Genomic DNA, 19929 nt, shown 5'->3' on the forward strand with positions numbered 1-19929 from the left:
AATCTCTCACTCCCTGCTAGCGTGCTCACCTCCCCCCAAATTTTGGTGTCATCAGCGAATTTAAACAGGTTACTTTCCCCCGGAGAGAAATCTGCAGCACCATTATTACGTGTGGTGTATAAGTCTCAGCAACAACGACCCTTTGTTTGCTGCTTCTTATGCCTTTCAGTCCCCTTATTGCTGGCAGGTTCGGCTGAGTGCATGTGGCCTCCCGGCAGTGGCACACACTGTGCTCTCTCCTGGGCTAGGGACACAAATGACGCATAAACCAGCATAAGTAATCAGAAACCAGTTCACATCTGTAGCAGTACAGAAGTTCAGTGCACGTAAACCACTTTCAAAATGGCTAGAACCAGCTAAAGATAAACCTGGATGGATGTAATATCAGACTTAACTCATTTAGGTCAAACCAGTTTCTGGACTTGCCAAGCCCAAGACTTGCCTTCCCCTGTACCTCATTTGCAGCGTTTGCTGAAGTCAGCCCTGCAGAAAGCAATTAGCTCGTTTTTTACGCAGAGAGCTGGAACAGCATTAAGAAACTTGCACCCACACGAAGCAGGCTTGCTGTGTTTTTTTTCGCCTCTCCAGTAAAGCTAATGGTTAGCCCTGGCCCACATTTCTTTTTTTCTCAATGTCCTGCAAGTGGCTGGTGGCTTCTGCTCGGCGAAAGGTCCACATCCTCGTATTCCCACCCCTCCCCCTCCCCCTCCCAGCCACTTTCTCCGAGGGTGGGGGGAGACTGATGCTGTGCAAGTGTTTAAAAGAGTTGGGTGGTTTCATTTCTTGATGTCCCGCCACTTCTTGCAAACGTGAACAATTCACAAGCAGGATGTCACTGCAGCCAATTCCTCTTCCCGGTCTCTTTTGGCCGGCGAGCCTAACTTTCCCTTTCGTTTCTGGGTTGGATTCAATGCCTCTGTTGTGGCAGAGACAACTGCGCTTCTGATCTGACTCTCACGGGTGTCAAGACGGGGTCAATCCATTTACATCAGTGGTGCTGGGTTCGAGTGGCATCAAGCATCACTGGGTCCTGGAAGAGTCTGATAAGGGCTTCTAGGAATGAGTGATTTTATATAAATATACTACTGATGAAAAGCCCAGACTGTGAGTGTGTGAGCTCCCGAGAGAAGAGACCGCCCACTTCTGTAGGCATGTTTCCGTGCCTGTCACCAAAGAATATGAACAAGGTCATGGGCAGATCTAGGATTTTGAAAAGGGGGGGGCGGTGAGCATGGCGAGGTGCATCTTCATCACATTTAAACTGCATCATGCAGCCCTAAGGCTCCTAATTTATTAGTTAAGCATTTAAGTTATTTTTTACCAGGAGAAAAATACGTGTTGTGTTTATGCCTGAAGTCAAAGCTACTATAATTTCATTGGAACGAGTTCAAAACAAAAGCAAAGCTGTGGCATGGGAGCTTCATGACCAGGATCAGCTCACAGGTGGCAGAACAAAGGATGGCTTGATTGGTGGAACATCAGGCCCATTAAATGAAGAGAGGATTGTTAACACCTGCGGAGTGAAGAGTTTAGAAGGAATCAGGTGGATGATAATGAGAAAATCATAGATAGTGAGGATTGAAAGGGGCCTCAGGAGGTCACATTGAGTCCAACCCCCTGCTCAAAGCAGGACCAGCCCCAACTACATTGTCCCAGCCAGGGCTTTATTAAGTCGGGCCTTAAAAACCTCCAAGGATGGAGTTTCTACCACCTCTCTGGGTGACCCCTTCCAGTGTTTCACCAATAACGAGCCATGAGTTCAAGTGACTCCCTCAGCACTGCCTGACTAGAAATGCTACAGCTGCTGCCAGGCAGTTGGTTTGAAACTTTGGGTGGAGCAGGGATCAAAAGAGGGTACAAGTGCATCACTGAACCCCCCCTGGATCTGCCCCTGGACGTGACGGGCCCAATTCTGCAAGAAGCAATGGAAGGACAAATCTCCGTGCCTGCCCCGAGCCCCACTGCAGCTGAAACGAGGCAAGGCGACTCCGAATGCATGTCTCCAGCATGAAAAGCTGCAAAGCACCAAGTAGCAATGCCATCCAGGGTCCCATGAGGGTGGAGAATGCAATAGGAAGCTCCTTGTGCCTTCAGCAGGCTTCAGACCAGGCTTTCTATCATCCGTGTGAGCTGGAGGTTTAACCGAATGACAGCGAGATAATGGGTACTGCATCCCAATTGTTTTTCCCCTTAAAAATATCTCGGCCTTACTACTGTACAAAAACTATTGGACAAGCACCTAGCTGGGGTCATCTGACCCCAGCGCTCTTTCCTGCCCAGGGCAGGGGGTCAGACTCGATGATCTACTGAGGTCCCTTCTGACCCTACATCTATGAACCTGCGAAAACAGAGAACCTGATTTACACGATAATACACCATGCTGGGTGTGTTAAGGCTGTTGCAGAAGAGAAAACAAAACCTAGCTGGGCCCATGTTCAGTTTTCTAATGTGTGATCGGAGCACGTGACACGGAGCCCGAGGCTGCAGATGGAGTTCTCCGATGACAAGAGCCCAACATGAGTTTCCACTGGCAGCCACCCACGGTCCATGCGTCAGCCATGAAGGGTTAACAACTTCCCTTTTCTAGCAGGAGTCAATGAATTCAGCACCATCGCGTCCATGCAGGGAAAAGACACTCTTAAACTAATACAACCCCCGCAACTTCTAGCCAGGTGTTGTGCAGCAGCTGCAAAGCGTCCCGGTGAGAAGGTTACGGTCACCTGGGAGATGTGGACTTCACCAGCTCCAAGCCCTCGGCGTCGACTTGCTCCCTGGATTAGTGTTACTGCCTTTGCAGGTGGGGTTTGTTCAGGGCGTGTGTCTGTATTTTAGAGACACAAAGGTTATAGCAGAGAGATAGCAGAGAGTGCTGGTAGCCAGGATCAGCCTTCACCTGAACTTTTCTCCGTGCATTTGACACCCGTGCAGCAGACAGACCCCAGAGCAGTTTGAGGCATCACACAATCATGGAAAATGAGGCTGGAAGGGACCTCAGGAGGTCACATCTAGTCCAACCCCCTGCTCCAAGCAGGATCATCCCCAACTACATCATCCCAGCCAAGGTTTGGTCTAGCTGGGTCTTCAAAGCCTCCAAGGATGGAGATTCCCCCCAGCCATCTGCAAACAGATCCCAGACTTCGCTGTTGCCTGCAGGGAAACGGGATCACCATTTCACCCCTTCTGCTCAGCTGGCAGGGAGGGTCAGATCTTGGCTCTCCCTTGCTAGCCGCTATCAGAGGGTGATATAAGGCTCATAGCCTGGAGAGGACACCTAGAAGAAGTGTGCAGCCTACTGCCAATAATGCTGGGGGGAATCGTTCTCATTCATGGATCATCGTGAGAACCGGAGGCACAGAGACATAATGCAACTTTCTCTGTGGTCACAGGACCGGATCACTGGGGCGAACCCCAGTCTCCTGATTTTCAGTCGTCAGACCTAGCTGCTCCAGCAGCCATTCTCCAGGACTACAGCGATGCTCTGTCCTAGACAACTTGTGGGTTATCCTCAGTTTGAACTACCCATCTCAGCTGCAGGGCAGCTTTACATTATGTAGACATATGGCAGCCAGCTCCGAAATCTGCAGGAAAAACACACGATATAACCAAAAGGCAAGAAGGAAGACCCTTACTTCTTCTTTGATTTCATGGCTTGTGATTCCAGTGTTCAGAGTATTGCATCTCAGCACTCATCCAATGGCACAGGGGAAAATGGAGGGACTGAGTCTTTCCTTGTCAGAGTGTTTGGATACTATGGTGATAGATGGATAGATAGATAGATAGATAGATAGATAGATAGATAGATAGATAGATTGATCGCTGGAAGAGACCTCAAGAAGTCATCTAGTCTCATCCCCCTGTGATGGGGCAGAGGGAGGTTAACCTAGACCATCTCTAACAGAGGTTGGTCCAACCTGTTCTTAAATCTGCCAGTGCAGAAGTTTCCACAACCTGCACAGATAACTGGTTCTTGGTAAACCGGTTTCCATGCATATTTTCCATGCTAATGTTATCTCTGCCCCAGACGTAGGCACCGTTCCCATGGCTGCTGTGCATGCCCTGTCCCCTGGTGAGATAGCGTCCATCTCTTTGCCTGCAGATACCCTACCCCGTTCTTGCTAGGCAGCCCCTGTCCCCTGGTGAACTGGCTACCAGTACAGCTTGCAAGGAGGGCGAGTTCCTCCCACTGACTTCACATGGGAGCAGGTGCCAGCTCCAGGCCCTGAGGTGATGAGGAGGGTGGGGATGCTCTGATTTACGGCTCTGCGCACGTCAGGAGGCAACGCTGCGTCTCTGCCTACACCCCGGCTCTGCAAGTTGAGGCAGAGAAGGCGAGTGTGCATTGCGGCTGAGAGCGGGGAAGCCGGGGAGCACAGAGATCACTGCTGGGGCGCTGCAGAAGAGCCGGCATGGGTGACCAGCTGACAGAGGAGCAAATTGCAGAGTTCAAAGAGGCCTTCTCCCTCTTTGACAAGGACGGGGATGGGTCGATCACCACCAAAGAGCTGGGCACCGTCATGCGCTCGCTGGGGCAGAACCCCACGGAGGCCGAGCTGCAAAACATGATCGGCGAGGTGGATGCCGACGGCAGCGGCACCATCGACTTCCCCGAGTTCCTGTCCTTGATGGCGAGGAAAATCAGGGGCGCGGACAGCGAGGAGGATATCAGGGAGGCCTTCCGGGTGTTCGACAAGGATGGGAACGGCTACATCAGCGCGGCAGAGCTCCGACACGTCATGACGAACCTGGGGGAGAAGCTGTCGGACGAGGAGGTGGAGGAGATGATCAGGGAAGCTGACTGCAACAGCGACGGGCAAGTGAACTACGAGGAGTTTGTGCGCATGATGATGGGGAAGTGAGGCCAGGGGCGCGTGCACACGTCCCCTCCTCTCCCCTGTCAGCCTTCCTCCCACCACCGCTGCTGGACGGTGCATATCAAGGACTTGGGTTGGTTTCCGCTCTCCTACTGGCATCTTCCTCTTGCTTTTCTTGTCCTGATGTTTTATTCTAAAGGCTGGTTAGGACTTGTCCTGCTCATTAGCTAAACCCCAGGACTCATGCAAAACTAGGTCACACCCAGGACCGTGTGGCCGGCGCCAATTGTCTTTGGAAACAGGCAGCAGCTCGCATGCACCAATGGCGTTTGGGCCGATCCCTGCATCCCTCGCTCCTGTGAGATCAGCCCTCGGTTTCAAGCAGCCTCTGGGAGGACGGACGCCTCACGGGGGTCGGGGTTTGCAGCATCGCGAGCACTTGGCTGTCAGCACGTTCCCTAAAGCCAAATGCAGCCCTCACTCATGCAGGTCTATGCGAGCAGATCCTTATCCACGGGGGAGCCCCCCGAAATCCCTCTGGCTTCCCCAGGATCTCTGGCAGCACTGGGACCCGTGTGCTCATTCGAGGTAGATAAGGGATCTCGCCACACGTCTGCCTCTGAACCTGGGTTTCTAAACCTCCCCACTAAAATTCAGAAAGGCCCCAATCCCGGGTTGTATTCCCCACCATGCCTGGCTTTCCCGAAGAAGGCCTCATAATAAGAGATTTCAAGGGGTTGACAAGCCGCCCGCCTGCCTTCGCAGCGGGGAAAACCCAAGGCGCTTGGGTGCTGATGCTAGGAAACACAGACGTGCCCTGAGCCTGGGCTGGCTTTGCGGCTTTCATGGCATTTGGTAATCTCTGATTCAATCCCCTGAAATGAAACAATCTCTGATTCAGTCTGAAAGGAGAAGCAGGCCGGCTTCTCCCCAGGGACTTTAGGGCAAATTTGGGAGCACACCCTAGAGAAAGCTGTGGTCTTATTCACGAGGAAAGGGAGGGGGAAAGATAAGCGGGCTGGCGAGATGCTTATTTCCTATCCTGCTTTGTCTGCTTATGGGAAAGGGGAACTGTTACTGTCCCGAGTGCACTGGAGAAGTAGCTCTGTCGACATTGTTGCTCTTGTCGGGAAGCCTGCGGCAGGACATTGCATTTCTGCTCCATTGATGCTTTTGTGCTTCGGTTGTGTCATTGAACTGAGTTTCTTTAACAAGTCTGGGGAGAATAAAGCTGTCCCATTGCAAATCGTGTGTCTTATTCTTCTTTGAGTGAAGTGTTGCTTTTCCAAGGCGATGACGAGATGTTTCAGATCTAGTCTCGGCCTCGCAGGATGCTGTCCAGTGCGCAACGCCACTTGCTAAAAGCCAAGGCGAGGAGGGACCCCATGGGGGGGCATCCTATTTACACGTCCCCATCCTAATCCTGAACATAATCACACGCCCGCTTAACTCTGCGCACAGTAGGACTTTGCTAGTCCGTGGAGCTCGAGGGTTTTGTGTTTAAAGATAAGCCCCTCCGTAAATGTTTGCAGATCCGAGTCTCTCGGGCTGCAGAGGGACAGAGGTGGTGCATAACGCCTCATCCCCTTGCACCGACTGCTGTAACCCCCGTGGCTCCCACAGCAGCAAAAACAGGTGAATCAAGACGGCCGCCTTCATCATCTTCTGTCCGTGTGCTGCCCTAAAAAAGCACTCCACTCCCTTGTGCCTCGTGCTGCCAGTTTGGTCACAAAAGTCCTGGTGCAAACTCCCCCCAAGCCATCCCCAGCAGACTGACACCCCCACGTGCCCCTTGTCCCTCTCTGGGGGTTGCCAACTACACGCCGGGCTGCAGTCCGCGGCCAGCTTCCACCTCTCCTGGCATGGTTTTGGTTTGGGGTCATCGCTCTGTAGCAGCGGAGGGGATGAAGTGTCTTCCTACTGTCCCAGGGACGTAAGCTTGAGCCCTGCTCCAGACCCATGCCTGAAACTGCCCCCAGTTTACCTGCTGCAAAGAGTTACCTGGACATTTGGGCTGCAGAGCCAAAGGGGATTGGATGGGATGTAGCTAGTCCCATCACTCCCTGGGTACCATTGGCTGGTGCAAGTGATATGTCTCACCCACACTGGCCTACCGAGCTTGGAGGGACCATTTTTGTTCCTATAAAACTCAAAGGTGAAGAATAGGGTGGGTGGAAAGGTCAAGCCATGGCAGGCAGGGTGAGGCTGGGCCGAACTTGTGTTTGCCTGCAGGCTAACCGATATGTCAGGCTTGAACGTTTCAGATGGAAACGCCTACTGATGGGGTGTTGATCTGCATCAAAACATTTCATGCCAGCTCAGTTCAATGTCCACGTGGGTCCCTGTGAGCTGCTGCAGTGAACTGCGCTCCAGGGGCTTCCTCTCCCCCATCTACTCTGTGCATCGGGCTCCTGGCTCAGGCGACATCTCCCATGCAATGTGGTGGTCCCACGATGCACCACATCATTTCAACCAGGTAGGGATGTATGTCCCCCCAGTGCCAGTTGGAAAGAGGATCTCCAGTTGGGGGGTCCCCAGTTACCTGGGCTGGAAAGGGGAGATCCAGTTGGGGAGTCCCAGTTGTGGGGTGGAAAGAGGAGACGACCGCCATGAGAGATGGGGGCAGTGGAGAGGGAACGGCTTTGATGGACATGCCATGCTGGCGAAAACCCAGGAGCACCACGGTGCTGGTGGATACTGGGAGGCCTGGCTGAGAAGCAGAGAGCGGATGTTACTCATTCAGAAAACTAGGGTGGTTTTGAGATGTGATGGGTGGGGGAAGTGAGTCCAGCCCCTGCCTGGCTACACACTCCCTCTAGAGCAAGTGCCACAGGGCTAGATTTACTAGATCTCACCTGTCCTACTTGCATTCACGGCCAGGCCCTCCAAAGAGCTCAGCTGTCAGCAGGCTCAGGCCATTCAACCCTCTGCGGCTCCATTTCCCCGTCTGAAAGAAGAGTCACCTGCCTGCCTCCTTCACTAGCAAGGTCGCACTTGCATGCAAATGACACCAAAACCAGCTGACAAGAGACCCGTGGTGGTCCCCGTGTGCTAATGAGGGCAATCAACTCAGGAGCCACAGATCCGGTGCTAGGAATGAAATGGTGGTGGTCCCGGGTCCTCGGGGAGGAGCGCAACGCAGCTCATCTTTTCCTCGTCTCCCTTCCCTTCTTGACAGCAGAAGAAAAAATAAAATCGACACTGACAGTGACGATTAACACAGCGCCCAGGTGACGCTCAGAAGTAAATGCAAACAGATGTCAATGCACAAACAGGGTCGGTGCCTTGAAACTGCCGTGGGATGGGGCCCAGCATGAAGCCGGCCAGAAACCAGAGCAAAACGGAGATACGTGAGCTGTTCTGCAACGTGGGCCTCAGCCCCACACCCACCGTGTCCTACAGGTGGGGGCAAGGGGAGCATGCAGCAGCCCCAGGTGCGCACGTGGCTCCAGAGCCACCACAGAGCAGGATGGCTCAGGGCAAGTGAGGAGGAAAGCACTGCTATTCATGCCCCTTGCTTCCCCACCGGGGTGATATGCAGCTCCCGACAGAGGCTGTCCCCAGACCTGCAAAGCGAACCAGCCTCCTGCTGGCGCTGCGCATGGGGGTTGCTTTCACCGCCTAGTCGGGTCTAATACCTGTGGAAGCCCATGGACACATTCCCCTCTGTTTCCAAGGCAGTGTGGTCCACTGGGTCTATGAAACAGAGGGCACGTAGGCCTCAGTTTCACAAGCCATCATTTCACAAGCCTCTGGACCGCAAGCTGCTGGCAGGGAGCAGCATGCATCACCTCCCAACACAGGATGCAATGCAGCCTCCACTGAGGAGTGTTGGGAGTGTGCTCATAACCTCTCTGATTTGGTGTCTGCCCTGTGAGCAGCCTCATTGCATCTGTAGTGTATCAGCTTCAACCCATAGGGTCCATAGGCAGGGCAGAAACAGGCCCGTCATGGCTGGCCACAACTCTTGGTAGGCAGGTTTCCCACTCGACATTGGTCTCAGGAGCCTCACACCACCCCATCCCACCCAGGACACAAGGAGCTTTTGAACCCAGTTATGGAGAGGGTCTCCAGAAAGGAAGAGGGTAAGAAAGGCTTCTCCCATCTCCTGTCCGCATTGCTCATTCATTGAAGGAACAGCAGCAGTGACCCCTCATCCCAAAGAGGTTCAAGGCTGCTTTCACATCTGAAGAAGGCAGTATGTGCCTGAGCCATGGCCTCGTCCGATCCAGGTTTTGATCCGTGGGACCGTGCTGACTACAGCAGACTTGCCCGAGAGCAAGGACATGCAAAACCAGCCCCGAAGGCTTCAGCAAGAGCTGCCCTTGATAGGTCAACGGCTCTCTGTGTGAAACCAGTAAAACCAGCCTCCCTGCGAGCCGGAGCTGAGACATTCAGGTAAGTTTCCTAGAACTGGTTCTCGTGCCCTCAGAGGGCGCTTGTACACGTTACGAAACAGCGGCAAAAATTGCTGCTATTATTTTTTTGTCGGCCCTAGTGAAATGCTGCCCTCGTGGCACAATTCGCATTGTGAAGGTCCCCTGGTAAAACGATGCCACTGCTTGTCAGAGAGGCCTGAAGGAGCTGACGAGTGAAGCACATTTGGCTTGGGGGCGGTCCATGCCTGGCAGGTGTGCTGGCCTGGCGGCAGCCCCAAATCAGGACCAGAGCTGTTCCCCCTCAGTGCATGTGTGGGTGGATTGGGTTGGAGGTGCGGACCTGCTGGGTGGAAAGGACAGAGACTCCCACCTTGGAGGGGAGGAGCACCACTTCATCAGAAATGGCTTTCCTGTGCAGTGCCTGGCCCCGGGGAGGGCCTGGCCCACTCCCATGGGGTCGCTAAATACTAACCAGAAGTCGTGCTCTTTGTTGCTTCTGCAAGCCGAGAGCCTTGCACACACACAGGACTTGTCGTGTCCATGTCCCAAGTGTCCTAGTGCCATTTCCTATCCCCCAATAACTTCTAGGAGCCCTGACAGCTCCCATCACATGCTCCCCCAAGGCACGGGCTCTGTGTGGCCTCACTGACCCATGCCAGGTCCTCTCACCCCCCTCATCCTAGGGATCTTTATTCCACATTACTGGTATTACCATATACCAACTGGGCTCTTCCCACTGGCACCTAGATTGTGTCCCAACGTTTGGGAGCAGGTCAGAGGCTGGGTTCAAAACCCACCCAAACCCAAAAGGGCATTAGCAGGAAAGGGCTGGTCTGATCATTTTTTAGTGAGAAAAAAAGTGGAAGAAATGTTGTGCAATTATCTAACTGTTTCCTTCTCCTATCTTTCAAAACGACTGTCCGGTTTCAAATGACCTTTCATTTAAACTAATATGCCATTAATAAGGTGTGTGTGTGTGTCTTATTTTTTTTAACAAATAAATGAAAGGTTTGAGATCAAAATGAAGCATTTCAGAAGGAAATGTCAAAACGCCTGTCAAAAGTCAGCTGGCCCTTGGCAATGGAGGGGATTTCACCCGAAGTGCTTCAAAAAGCAGGGAATATTTGCCATTTCTGCAGAAAGTCACAATTTTACTCAGATCAGTGTCTGCTCGAGGCTCAATCTTGCCCTCCTAAAATGGCTGGGATTGGGCAGCTGGATCCTGATTTGAGTTGGGAGGAGATAAGTGAAGCATGAGGAGATAAGCAGATAAGTTCGGTAGATAAGCCAGGCTCGGACTTGCCCCTGTTGGGACATCCCCCCACCCCAGCCCAGCCCCAGTGCAAGAAGGCAAACACTGTAATATCATAGTATCATAATATATGGCACCCCAATTCACAAACATTTTGGAGGGGGACGTCAAGTCCAGTGAGGGGTGCCACGCGGCCAAAAAGCCTGAGAACTACTGACTTAATCCTTGCAACTAAAGCAACAGTTTATACATCATCATCACTGGCAGTCCCTCTCAGGCAAGGATGATTGCCTTATCTGGGTCTGAAGGTGGCTGATGAGGCCGATCCAGGATCGACAGCTTCTGCTGCAGCTCAGGCCCGTGTTTCTGCGCGGGGCGGATGGCTCTGGGGTCTCGGTTCAGTCCGCGACGTGCTGTTTCTGCTTTTCCATCTCCTGGCGTCATCGTGAGGGTTTGAAGTACTGAGATCCCTGCAGCCGACTCTTCCTGTATTTAGGGCAGACCTGGGCAACAGTCTTCCACGAGCTGCTGTCCCTGTTGCATTTTTTCAAGCTGGCCTTGAGGACATCCTTGAAGGGTTTTCTCTGCCCTCCTCCCGAGCGTACGCCTTGACTGAGCCGGGAGAGTAAAAAACTTGCTTTGGGAGTCTGGGGTCGGACGTCTGGATGATGTGGCCGGCCCAGCTAAGTCGATGTCGGATGATCATCGCCTTGATACTCTTTGCTTGAGAGGGGACGCTGAAGTTGGTGCATCTGTTGACCCGGTGGTCCAAGGCTCTTCCACAGGCAGTCTTGATGGGACTTCTCCAGTGGCTTGAGGTGTCTCCTGTACGTTGCCCACATCTCAGCTCCACATGGGACGGAGCAAACCTGCAACACATCGGCCTGTTTTACAACAACATCATCTTCTTCGGGTCCTTTGGAAATGGTTCTAGTTGCATTGACTCGGCACGCAGCAGTCTCGTTGGGATACGGACCTGAATGCAGCACAGTTACCAGCCAGGAGTAACCACCAGGTCCTGGCATAGCGCTTGCTTATAGAAAATAGCCCCTTCTGCCCTGGCCGAGTTGCTGACAAGTTAGGCTAGATGTTCATTTTTTCAAAAGAACCTGTGTTTTGGGCACGTTTGGCCTCAAACCCATTCCACATTTAGCCTCCTTTTCCAAGGAATCATTCTTTTTCCCTTCTCTCATGCAAACTCTTATCTTCTGCTTTGCTCGCTATCTGCCTGCCACCAAACAGGAAGCAACTGCATAAAAGGAAAAGTTGAAAACTAAGCCTGGATGGAAAGAAGGGTTTGGCAAAAACATAAGTCAAGGTTTTTAAAAATGGGCGAAGTAGCCGGATTTCCAGCAGCACCGAGCATTCAGCAGTTCATATAAAAGTCACGGGGGGCTTCGGGGGGCTCTGTAGTTTTGAAAAATTAGAGCATGTGTTTCACCACTTAGTTATGGACATGATGCAGCCAGGTTTGAAAACAGCATTAATGCGCTTTCATGCCCACACGTGTAGATGAACGATGAAGATCCAGGCTGCAGGCCCACACTTTGGTCTTGCTGGCGCCTGGGGTAGAGGAGTTGCACCCATGCTGGAGAACTTAGTCCCATGGATTTAAATCAGCCAACACACAACCGGGTGTGAACAAGAGCTCACATCCAGGCCGGGCCTCGAGGTAAAAGGGAAGGAAGGGCTGGTCCACAGGAGATGCCTTGCACCATCTGGGAAGGAGCAGATTCGAGGCCAACTGGCCTGAAAGAGGCTGTGCCGCCAACTTGCATGGTTTGATCATAAGCCCCCTGCGACCTGATGGTTTTCTTGAAGCCCCAGGCTCTGGAGTCAGGTGGAAGTATGCTCACCCCTGCTCCCGTTTCAAAAAAGCAAAGGACCGGGCCACGTGGTAAGAGAAAGACTTGGAAGTGAGACCTGAGCTAATCTCAGCGGTTCTGAAACGTGAACAACCCACAAGGGATGCTTTCATGATTTTTAAGACAGCCGTATGGTTTTGGGAGGCACGTTAGGAGCTGGCGGCAGAGAGACAGGCAGATGGGGACAGAGATAGCGGCAGTTTTTGTTTCGAGACCCAAAAAACTGAGCAAATCTCCCTGATTAGGGGTTTGACTACAAAGTGGAGACTCAAGTCCTATTTATCTTCCTCGTAGCTTCAGGCGGTTTCGAACCAACCTCTGCTAATTGCTAGTTTCTCATTGAAACCGAGGGCCACACCTTGGGTGCCTGGAGTGAATGCTGCTTGAAACGGGAAGCTTTGCTGAGAGGCGGGGGCCTGGCTGGTTTGCACAAACGCCGTGCAAACTCTCACCTCCCCGCCCGGCAAAGGCTCCCAGATCCATCTCTCTCCTACAGCAGCATCTATTTACAAGCCAGATGTTTTCCCTCCCCTCCCAAATGCTTCACAGCTCAGCTCAGAGTTATGAAATGTTCCTTCTCCCTAAGCCTTCATGAGCACGGTCCCCCAGCTTGTCTAAAGCCCCCCAGGCTCTCCGGTGATTACATGAAGGAAGCTCACATTTTCTGCCTCCTTCATTTCTATTTTCAGAATAAAACAAACACATCCGGCTCCGATGCTCCCAGCTAAATTCCACTGCCCAAACGATGGCCTCCAATGCTGCTATTTAAAAGCTGCGCTGTCATCCCGGGCCTGAAAGGAAACAGCACCACGGAGTGAGAGAAGGGACAGGAAAGTCCGAAAGCTGTCCTCGGGTGAAGAAATCACTGCTTGAATTTTCCAAGCTACTAATCCAGTCCAGCTGTCCAAAGAGGTCTCAGGACTTCATAGGAGCACAGGGTGCGTCTACACGTGCCCATTTACTGCGGAGTGACCGCCATTACTGCGCAGCACAGGTGCACGTCAACACATGCATGCCTGTACTGTGCAGTAAATATGGCAACCTATGCTGACTTGAGTGTAAATGGGATACCTGCATCATGCAGGTATCCCATTTATGCCTGGTTAGTTACTGCGCAGTAACGCACATGTAGACGCCTTACTGCACAGTAACAATCTGTGTGTGGGCTGACTTGGGACTAACTTTAGTCCCAAGTCAGTCCACACACAGCGTTAGTGCACTTTAATGCCCACATGTGTAGATGCCGGCATGAATGACGCATGCCCCTGGCTGCTGGGGGGGGCACAGCAGTGCTGGCGGTGGCAGGAGGGTGGTGGCGGTAAGCAGAGGAGCTCCCGGAGATGCCACCAGCGCTGCTGGCGGCGGTGGGGGGTGGGTGGCAAGCACCGACCAAGGGTCGGCGACCACCCGCAGCCACCGGCAGCAGCATTGGCAGCAGCCAGTGGGGATCGTGGACCACCCGCAGACGCCTCTGGTGGTGTTGGCAGTGGGGTGGTGAGCAGCGACCACCCACAGATGCCACTGACATTGTCAATGGCACCTTTTAGTAAGGGGTGCACCGCCACACTCAGGGGGTGCATGTGCACCCCCCATGCACCCCCTACATGTCGCCTCCGGATGCCAACCTATTCCCGCTCACTGTGTAGTATTTTACTGCGCAATAAATTTAAGCCGGCATAAATGCATGTGTAGACACGCCGATAGAGAAGCAGGGCTGGAAGGGACTTCCAGAGGTCTTGTAGTCCAACACCCTGCCTGAGGCAGGATCAGCCCTATCCAAACCATCCCATACAACTCAGAATTTAAACTGAGTACTGTCACCCCTAATGCAACACAGACCTAACACCCAAACCTGCCACAGGTCAAGCAAGGGGAGCACAGCAGCCAACATCCTGCTTCTACGAAATGTTGTCAATCGATGCTTAAGAGATCCCAGGTAGAGGGCCATGCTCCCCGCTACAGAGGAAGGCAACCCCTCACTAGAGTCCATGCCAATCTGACCATGGGGAAGAACAGCCTTCCTCACTGAGTTCATTGGGATTTTCTTTCCAGGGGATTTTTTTTTCCAAAGGGAACCTCTTGTTATCCCTATTGGAAGCCCTACACTAGAGAGCGAGGGGTGAGGATCTGGGAGTAAGAGTCCCCCAAGAAGGCAAAGCCATGCAAGGCCCTCAGGGCCCGCACATAGACCAGGGGCAAACTCATCCCAAATGCCTTCGGTATTGCTCCTCCAGGGGGTGATCTTGTCCTGCAGGATCTTTGCAGTGATAACAGCAGCGATCGGGGGTCTTGCGTCTTCATCACACGCACCCATGCTTGGAGCAGGGAGGGAGATGGGTCGGTGGTGGGAGATCTTTGTGCTCCCCGTATTCGGGATAGTTCAGAGCCCACCTGGCCTTTGGCATATGTCAGAGCAACCTTCAGGCCATTCAAACTTCTGCTCTGGTTTTTACGGGTCCCAGAAAACAGCAAATAGCAGTAACGCAGCATCCCTCCATCCCCCAGCCACTCCCAACACCCATAATCTGATCCCTGCCCTGGGGAGCTTGGGGCTAAGTGAACACAGAGCTTCTTTGTTGGTGTCACACATGGTGCAGGGTCGTATTTTAAGGCAACAAAGACACGTCACATAATGGTCATCCAGATCCTGAGAGCACATGGGGTGGGGGTGGGAGAGGGGTGCAGTTTCTCTAACTTCCCCGTCTCCTAGGGGAGGTGTCTTCTGGAGGTATCTCCTTTCCAAGCCTGTCCGTGCCCCTTCTAGCCACCTGAAGAGGATCATCCGTGACCAGCATGCCTCCTAGAAGCTGGTGCATGCCCTCCCCAGGGCTCCCAGGGCAGGGAGGGCTGCAAAGACATTGTCCTGGGGTTGCAAGGAAGGGTGGCCCAGCACTTGAGATACTAGCTTGAGAAGCCTGCCTTCAGTGCCATCCTCTGCCACCAGCTCCCCCTGCGACGCTGGTCAAATCACTTAAACCCTCTGTGCCATGGAGACTCTTTCTATAGACTACAACAGGAGGCTGACAGACGAGCCCCAGGGAAGAGGCTGGGTGTCAGTGAGCCCTCGAAAGCCCTATGTGTGTTGAAGAAACCTCCAAGGTGGCTAAGTTTAGTCTGAACCTCCTGAAGGACCACTCCTCCCTAGCAAAATTGTACTGGGGCCAGACCCTGGAATCAGTGGATCTGGCCCAAGATATTAGCCTTGACCGGTCCATGCCAAGATGAGCTAATCCACACTAGAGGGTTAGGGGAAGGATTGCTTGAGCTGGCACTACGACTCAGGGATGAGCTCCGACAGGAGGGCTCTTTGACGCTAGCTGTTTTGTAACAGCGAGACCTACAATATTTGGAGAGTCTCCCCTAGTAACCAGTGAGAGGTTTCCACCTCACATTTCTGGCTGTAAATTATTAGCAAAGCAGAGGTCTGAAATGCCAGGGCTGCTACAGCATCCGGTGTCCAGAATGGGCCAAGGAGCTGATCGCAGCCTGGGCCAGTGACCGTCTGCCCCTGTGAGCCGTGGCACATGCAAGGTGTGCACAGGGCAACTTTCCCTCTTACTTATTACTGGGCACTTATGTCTGGACGAGCAAGACAGGAGTTGCCTGAGAGAATGAAAACACCCGGGTTGGGCATGGCTATTGTCTTTAAGCCTCTATAATGAGACTTTCCATAAATGCGATTATTAATGGGACATTTCTGATACTAAACTGTACCCTTTATTTTTAGGCCTGACCTTTTATGCCTCACTCTTTCTATTTCTGGGATGTTTAATGATTGCAGATTTTTTTTTTTTTTACATGCTTATTCTGGGTTGTTTTTCTTTGCCGTGGCCTTTCATGGTTCCCAGCACAAGTGGACCGAGTCCAGAAACGACAGAGCAAGTCCAAGTAACGCTCCGGCTTGTTTTCGGTGGCACCAGCCCAGATGAAAAAAGGTTTACTCGTGCTTTTGTGCTGGAAGCATTAATCCAGGATGGAGCCAAAAAGGGAAACAGATTGTCTGCTTGATTTGGGGAGCTCTTTGTAGCTCTCAAAAGGCACCGAGAGAGCAATCGGAGCCAGGCGGAGACCAGGGGCCTGCATTGACCGACAGTGGCTGGCGGTTGTGGGCTTGAATTCCCAAAGCTTTGTGCAAACCTAGGGTCAGATGGGTGTCTCTTGGAGTCACACTGCACCGTAGACCCATGCTCACAACTACATGCCTCACTCTCCATCCAGGTGGCCATCACGCAGTCCAGAGATGAGCTGGGTCCTTAGCTAACGTGTATCCATGTCGTGCCACAGAAATTGGTGAAGCCATACCAAATGGACATTGGCTGGTAAGCCGTCCCATAGCATCTGTGGTGGCTTCCCATAGAGATACTCCACCCGTGGTCTTCTCCCAGCACCTGGCATGTGGTCACGTTTAGAGGCTTGGTGGCAATGTTTCCTGTGAACAGCTCACTTTTTTTTAAATGAATGCACTTCAGCTGCTGTCACAGCCCTGTTCGTGACAAAGCATAGGAAGCATAGAGGCTGGAAGGCACCTCCGTAAGTCATCTGGTCCAACCGGCAAGATCACCGTATGTTTTGCTGCCACAGATCACACGTGACGCTTCACAAACACGGAGCGCACCATTCACATGTGCAAATAGTTGCATCGGAAGTGCTCGTGCACTCATCCAACCTGGCGAAGAGAAAGTATGTCGTGTGTCTTAACTGACCGATCACAGAAGTTCAGGGCTGGAAGGGACCTCATGAGATCATCAGGTCCAGCCCCCTGCTCTGGGCAGGAAATCACCCCAGCAAGGTGTGCGTCCAGTCTCCTTTTGGAGATCTCCAGGTAGGTGTTTGCACCACCCCACTGGGAGTCTATTCCAGAGTCTGGTCACACGAACCGTGAAGAAGTTTTTCCTTATATCCAGTCTAAAGCCTTCTTCTAGGAGTTTATGACCGTGGCCCCGCTTGCCCGACCACTGAGCAACTTGTAAAGTGGCAAAGAAATGTTTGGAATCAATTTGGCTAAGAAAAGATCTGGGGAGCAAAACACATCTGGAGGAGACCTGGGTAACAAATGCATGCAGTGATATCCGCCTACCCGGGGAGCAGAACAGGAGGCTAAACCCACCCAAGTGCCTATCACACTTCTGCTCTACTGGTGTCAATTAAACCAAATAGCCCAGAAGAGCGTAGTCCTGCAAGCCTCTGCATTCTGCATCAGCACAAGCTATCCAGGTAGACAGGGCAAGTGAAGGGCTCTTCCCTGCCTCCTGCTCTGCTCTGACAAAAATCTCAGGTCCGTGGATCCCCACAGGGACTGGCCCCATTCCAGCAAAGTGCCCTTGGTTTGAAGCATGCAGTCATTTTCCATTGGCTTTCATGAGCTGAATCAGGTGCATGAAAGTCAGCTCACCTGGAGCAAAGCCAGAGCCCGCTGCACCTGGTGAGGCTGCATCCCAGGTCCTTCACTCCCCAGCTTACTGGGTGAATGGCAGCAAATGGCAGGCAGGGATGGGTGTGTTTGGAGCATCAGGTGCAATCCCCTCTGTGCTCAGGAGGCATCTAAGATATTTCTGCACTGTGGCAGCAGCGTAGACCCAGCAGGGACGCCTCATCCAGCCTTGGGAGCTCACACCAGGCCTCCTTGAATAGGGGCAGCCTGTGTTCCAGATGCAACCCCTGAACTTGGGTAGCATCCTGAAAAAGAAAACTCCTATGCATAGGCCATGGGGTTGGCTCACTGCTTCCCAAACCTGCAAGATATATTATTTATTTGAGAGCTTTATCATGATAATTGGAGAGACATATTATTTACTATCTCTCACAATGCTAGAACTATACAGGGAAACTTAGGTTTAAAACTAACATGAGGAATTGATTTTTCATGCAACGTGTCATTAAGTTGTGGAGCTCATTGCCATCAGGAGGTAGACGGGGGTGCCATCCCCAAATCAGAATTTCCTAAGCCTCTGAACACTGGAAACTGCAGTGGGAGAGAAGCAGAGGGAGCGTCTACACATGACACTTTAATGCACATTAGCCTAATTTAATGCGCACGAAGGAAAAGTGTCTGCATGTGCATGCCCTTAATGTGCATTAAAATGGTGAATTTTGGCTATCTGTGCCTAAATTTGCTACCTGCAAATGCAAGTAGCAAATTTAGGCGCATATAGTGAAAGCGCATTAATGCACATGTAGATGCGTCAAAGTGCATTAACGCTGGGTGTGTGTGGACTGATTTGGGACTAACTTTAGTCCCAAGTTTGTCCACACACAGTGGTAATACACTTTAATGCCTGCACATGTAGATGTCTGCCTAACACCACTTAATGCGTGTTAAACTAATGCTCATTAAATTTAGGTGTGCTTAAATCCATGTGTAGACACGACCAGAGAGAAGAAAATTCTGGACATGCTCTGTTCACACTCCCCCTCTGCATCTACCCCGCCAGCGTGAGAGACAGGCCGGACTGTGATACAGTGTCAATGAGCCTAGGACAGGGGTGGGCAAATAGCAGATCCAGCCAGCAGCCAGACTCCATTTCCCAGCAGCCCTGGGATCAACAGACTCTACTGCAGCTCGGACATGCGTTTCCATGTGGGGTGGATGGCACTGGATTTTTTACTTGGTCCGCAACACACTGTTTCCGCCCCTCCTACTTCTCCATCTCCTGTTGTTGTCATGAGGTTTCAAAGTACTGAGACCCCTTCAGCCGACTCTTCCTCCATTTGGGGCGGTTCTGGGTGATAGTCTCCCGTCAGCTGGCATTGATGTTGCATTTTTTTTTAACTTGGCCTTAAGGACAACCCTGAAGCACTTTCCCTGCCCTCCTCTTGAGCATACGCCTTGCAGAATATAGTACCTGGATACAGGGAAGTCAAAACCAAACAGCATTCTTATGGATCGGCAAGGCAGGCGGGGCAGGCTGAAGGGAGGGGAGGCATTTCATCTGTTCATGTTCCTCACTACGGTCTTGAGCTCACCTAGAGGAAGAGCATTCTTCACACTGGCTTGTGAGCCTCCATTCAATCAGGCCTTGTTTGCACTGGTAAATGTGGAAGCCACATGATTCATCATGGTCATAAAAATGCCTGAGGCCTGCTTCCCTGTGAGCCACCAGGTTGTTATCACTGAGGGAGGAATTGCTCATATTTGTTAGCACAGATGCTGTCTAAAAACATAAATCAAACGGTTAGATCTGGGCTCTGGTGGCAGAGCCTGTGAGCCCTACCCAGGCCCTTAGAGGTGCACGTGGTATGTAGAGGCAGGGAAGCAGAAGTGCAGGGAGAGCTAAGCCTTCGTTTTCAGAGCCGGCGAAGGCCTGCAGCTCGGCACCCCGGAGACTCAGGGTGGTCTAAAATCACATGACACAAGACTGTGTCAGGCAAAGGCAAGAGAACGGGCTCTCAGGTTCTGGCTGAGAGCTCAGTCATGATTAAAAACCCGACCAGCCCACCCACTCCACACACGTGGAGGCAGCACTGGAGGAGGGGACGATGACCTGGTATAGCCCCAAGCCCCTGCTTCACACCACAGCAAAAACCGAAGTCTTAGTTGGGGTATGAGCAGTACCACTTAGGGTGGCCACAAAGCTTCACTTGGGAGCAGGTAGGCAGGGCTTCGTTCCTCCTTGCTGGGTGCA

General features: G+C 52.3%; 2 protein-coding genes across 2 annotated transcripts in view; both read left to right on the forward strand.

Moving 5' to 3' along the window:
* COPG2 (coatomer protein complex subunit gamma 2) overlaps positions 1-19929 on the forward strand; it is a 770521-nt gene that overhangs the window by 224089 nt on the left and 526503 nt on the right. The gene's annotated exons all lie outside the window — the stretch shown is intronic.
* Positions 4325-5080, forward strand: LOC109292272 (calmodulin, striated muscle-like). The gene has a single exon (XM_019509662.1). The coding sequence runs from the start codon at positions 4407-4409 to the stop codon at positions 4854-4856; it is 450 nt and encodes a 149-aa protein (XP_019365207.1). The 5' UTR covers positions 4325-4406; the 3' UTR covers positions 4857-5080.

The sequence above is a fragment of the Gavialis gangeticus genome, unplaced genomic scaffold (genome assembly GCF_001723915.1).
Source record: "Gavialis gangeticus isolate Ggan-Ray unplaced genomic scaffold, GavGan_comp1, whole genome shotgun sequence".
Lineage (NCBI taxonomy): Eukaryota > Metazoa > Chordata > Crocodylia > Gavialidae > Gavialis > Gavialis gangeticus.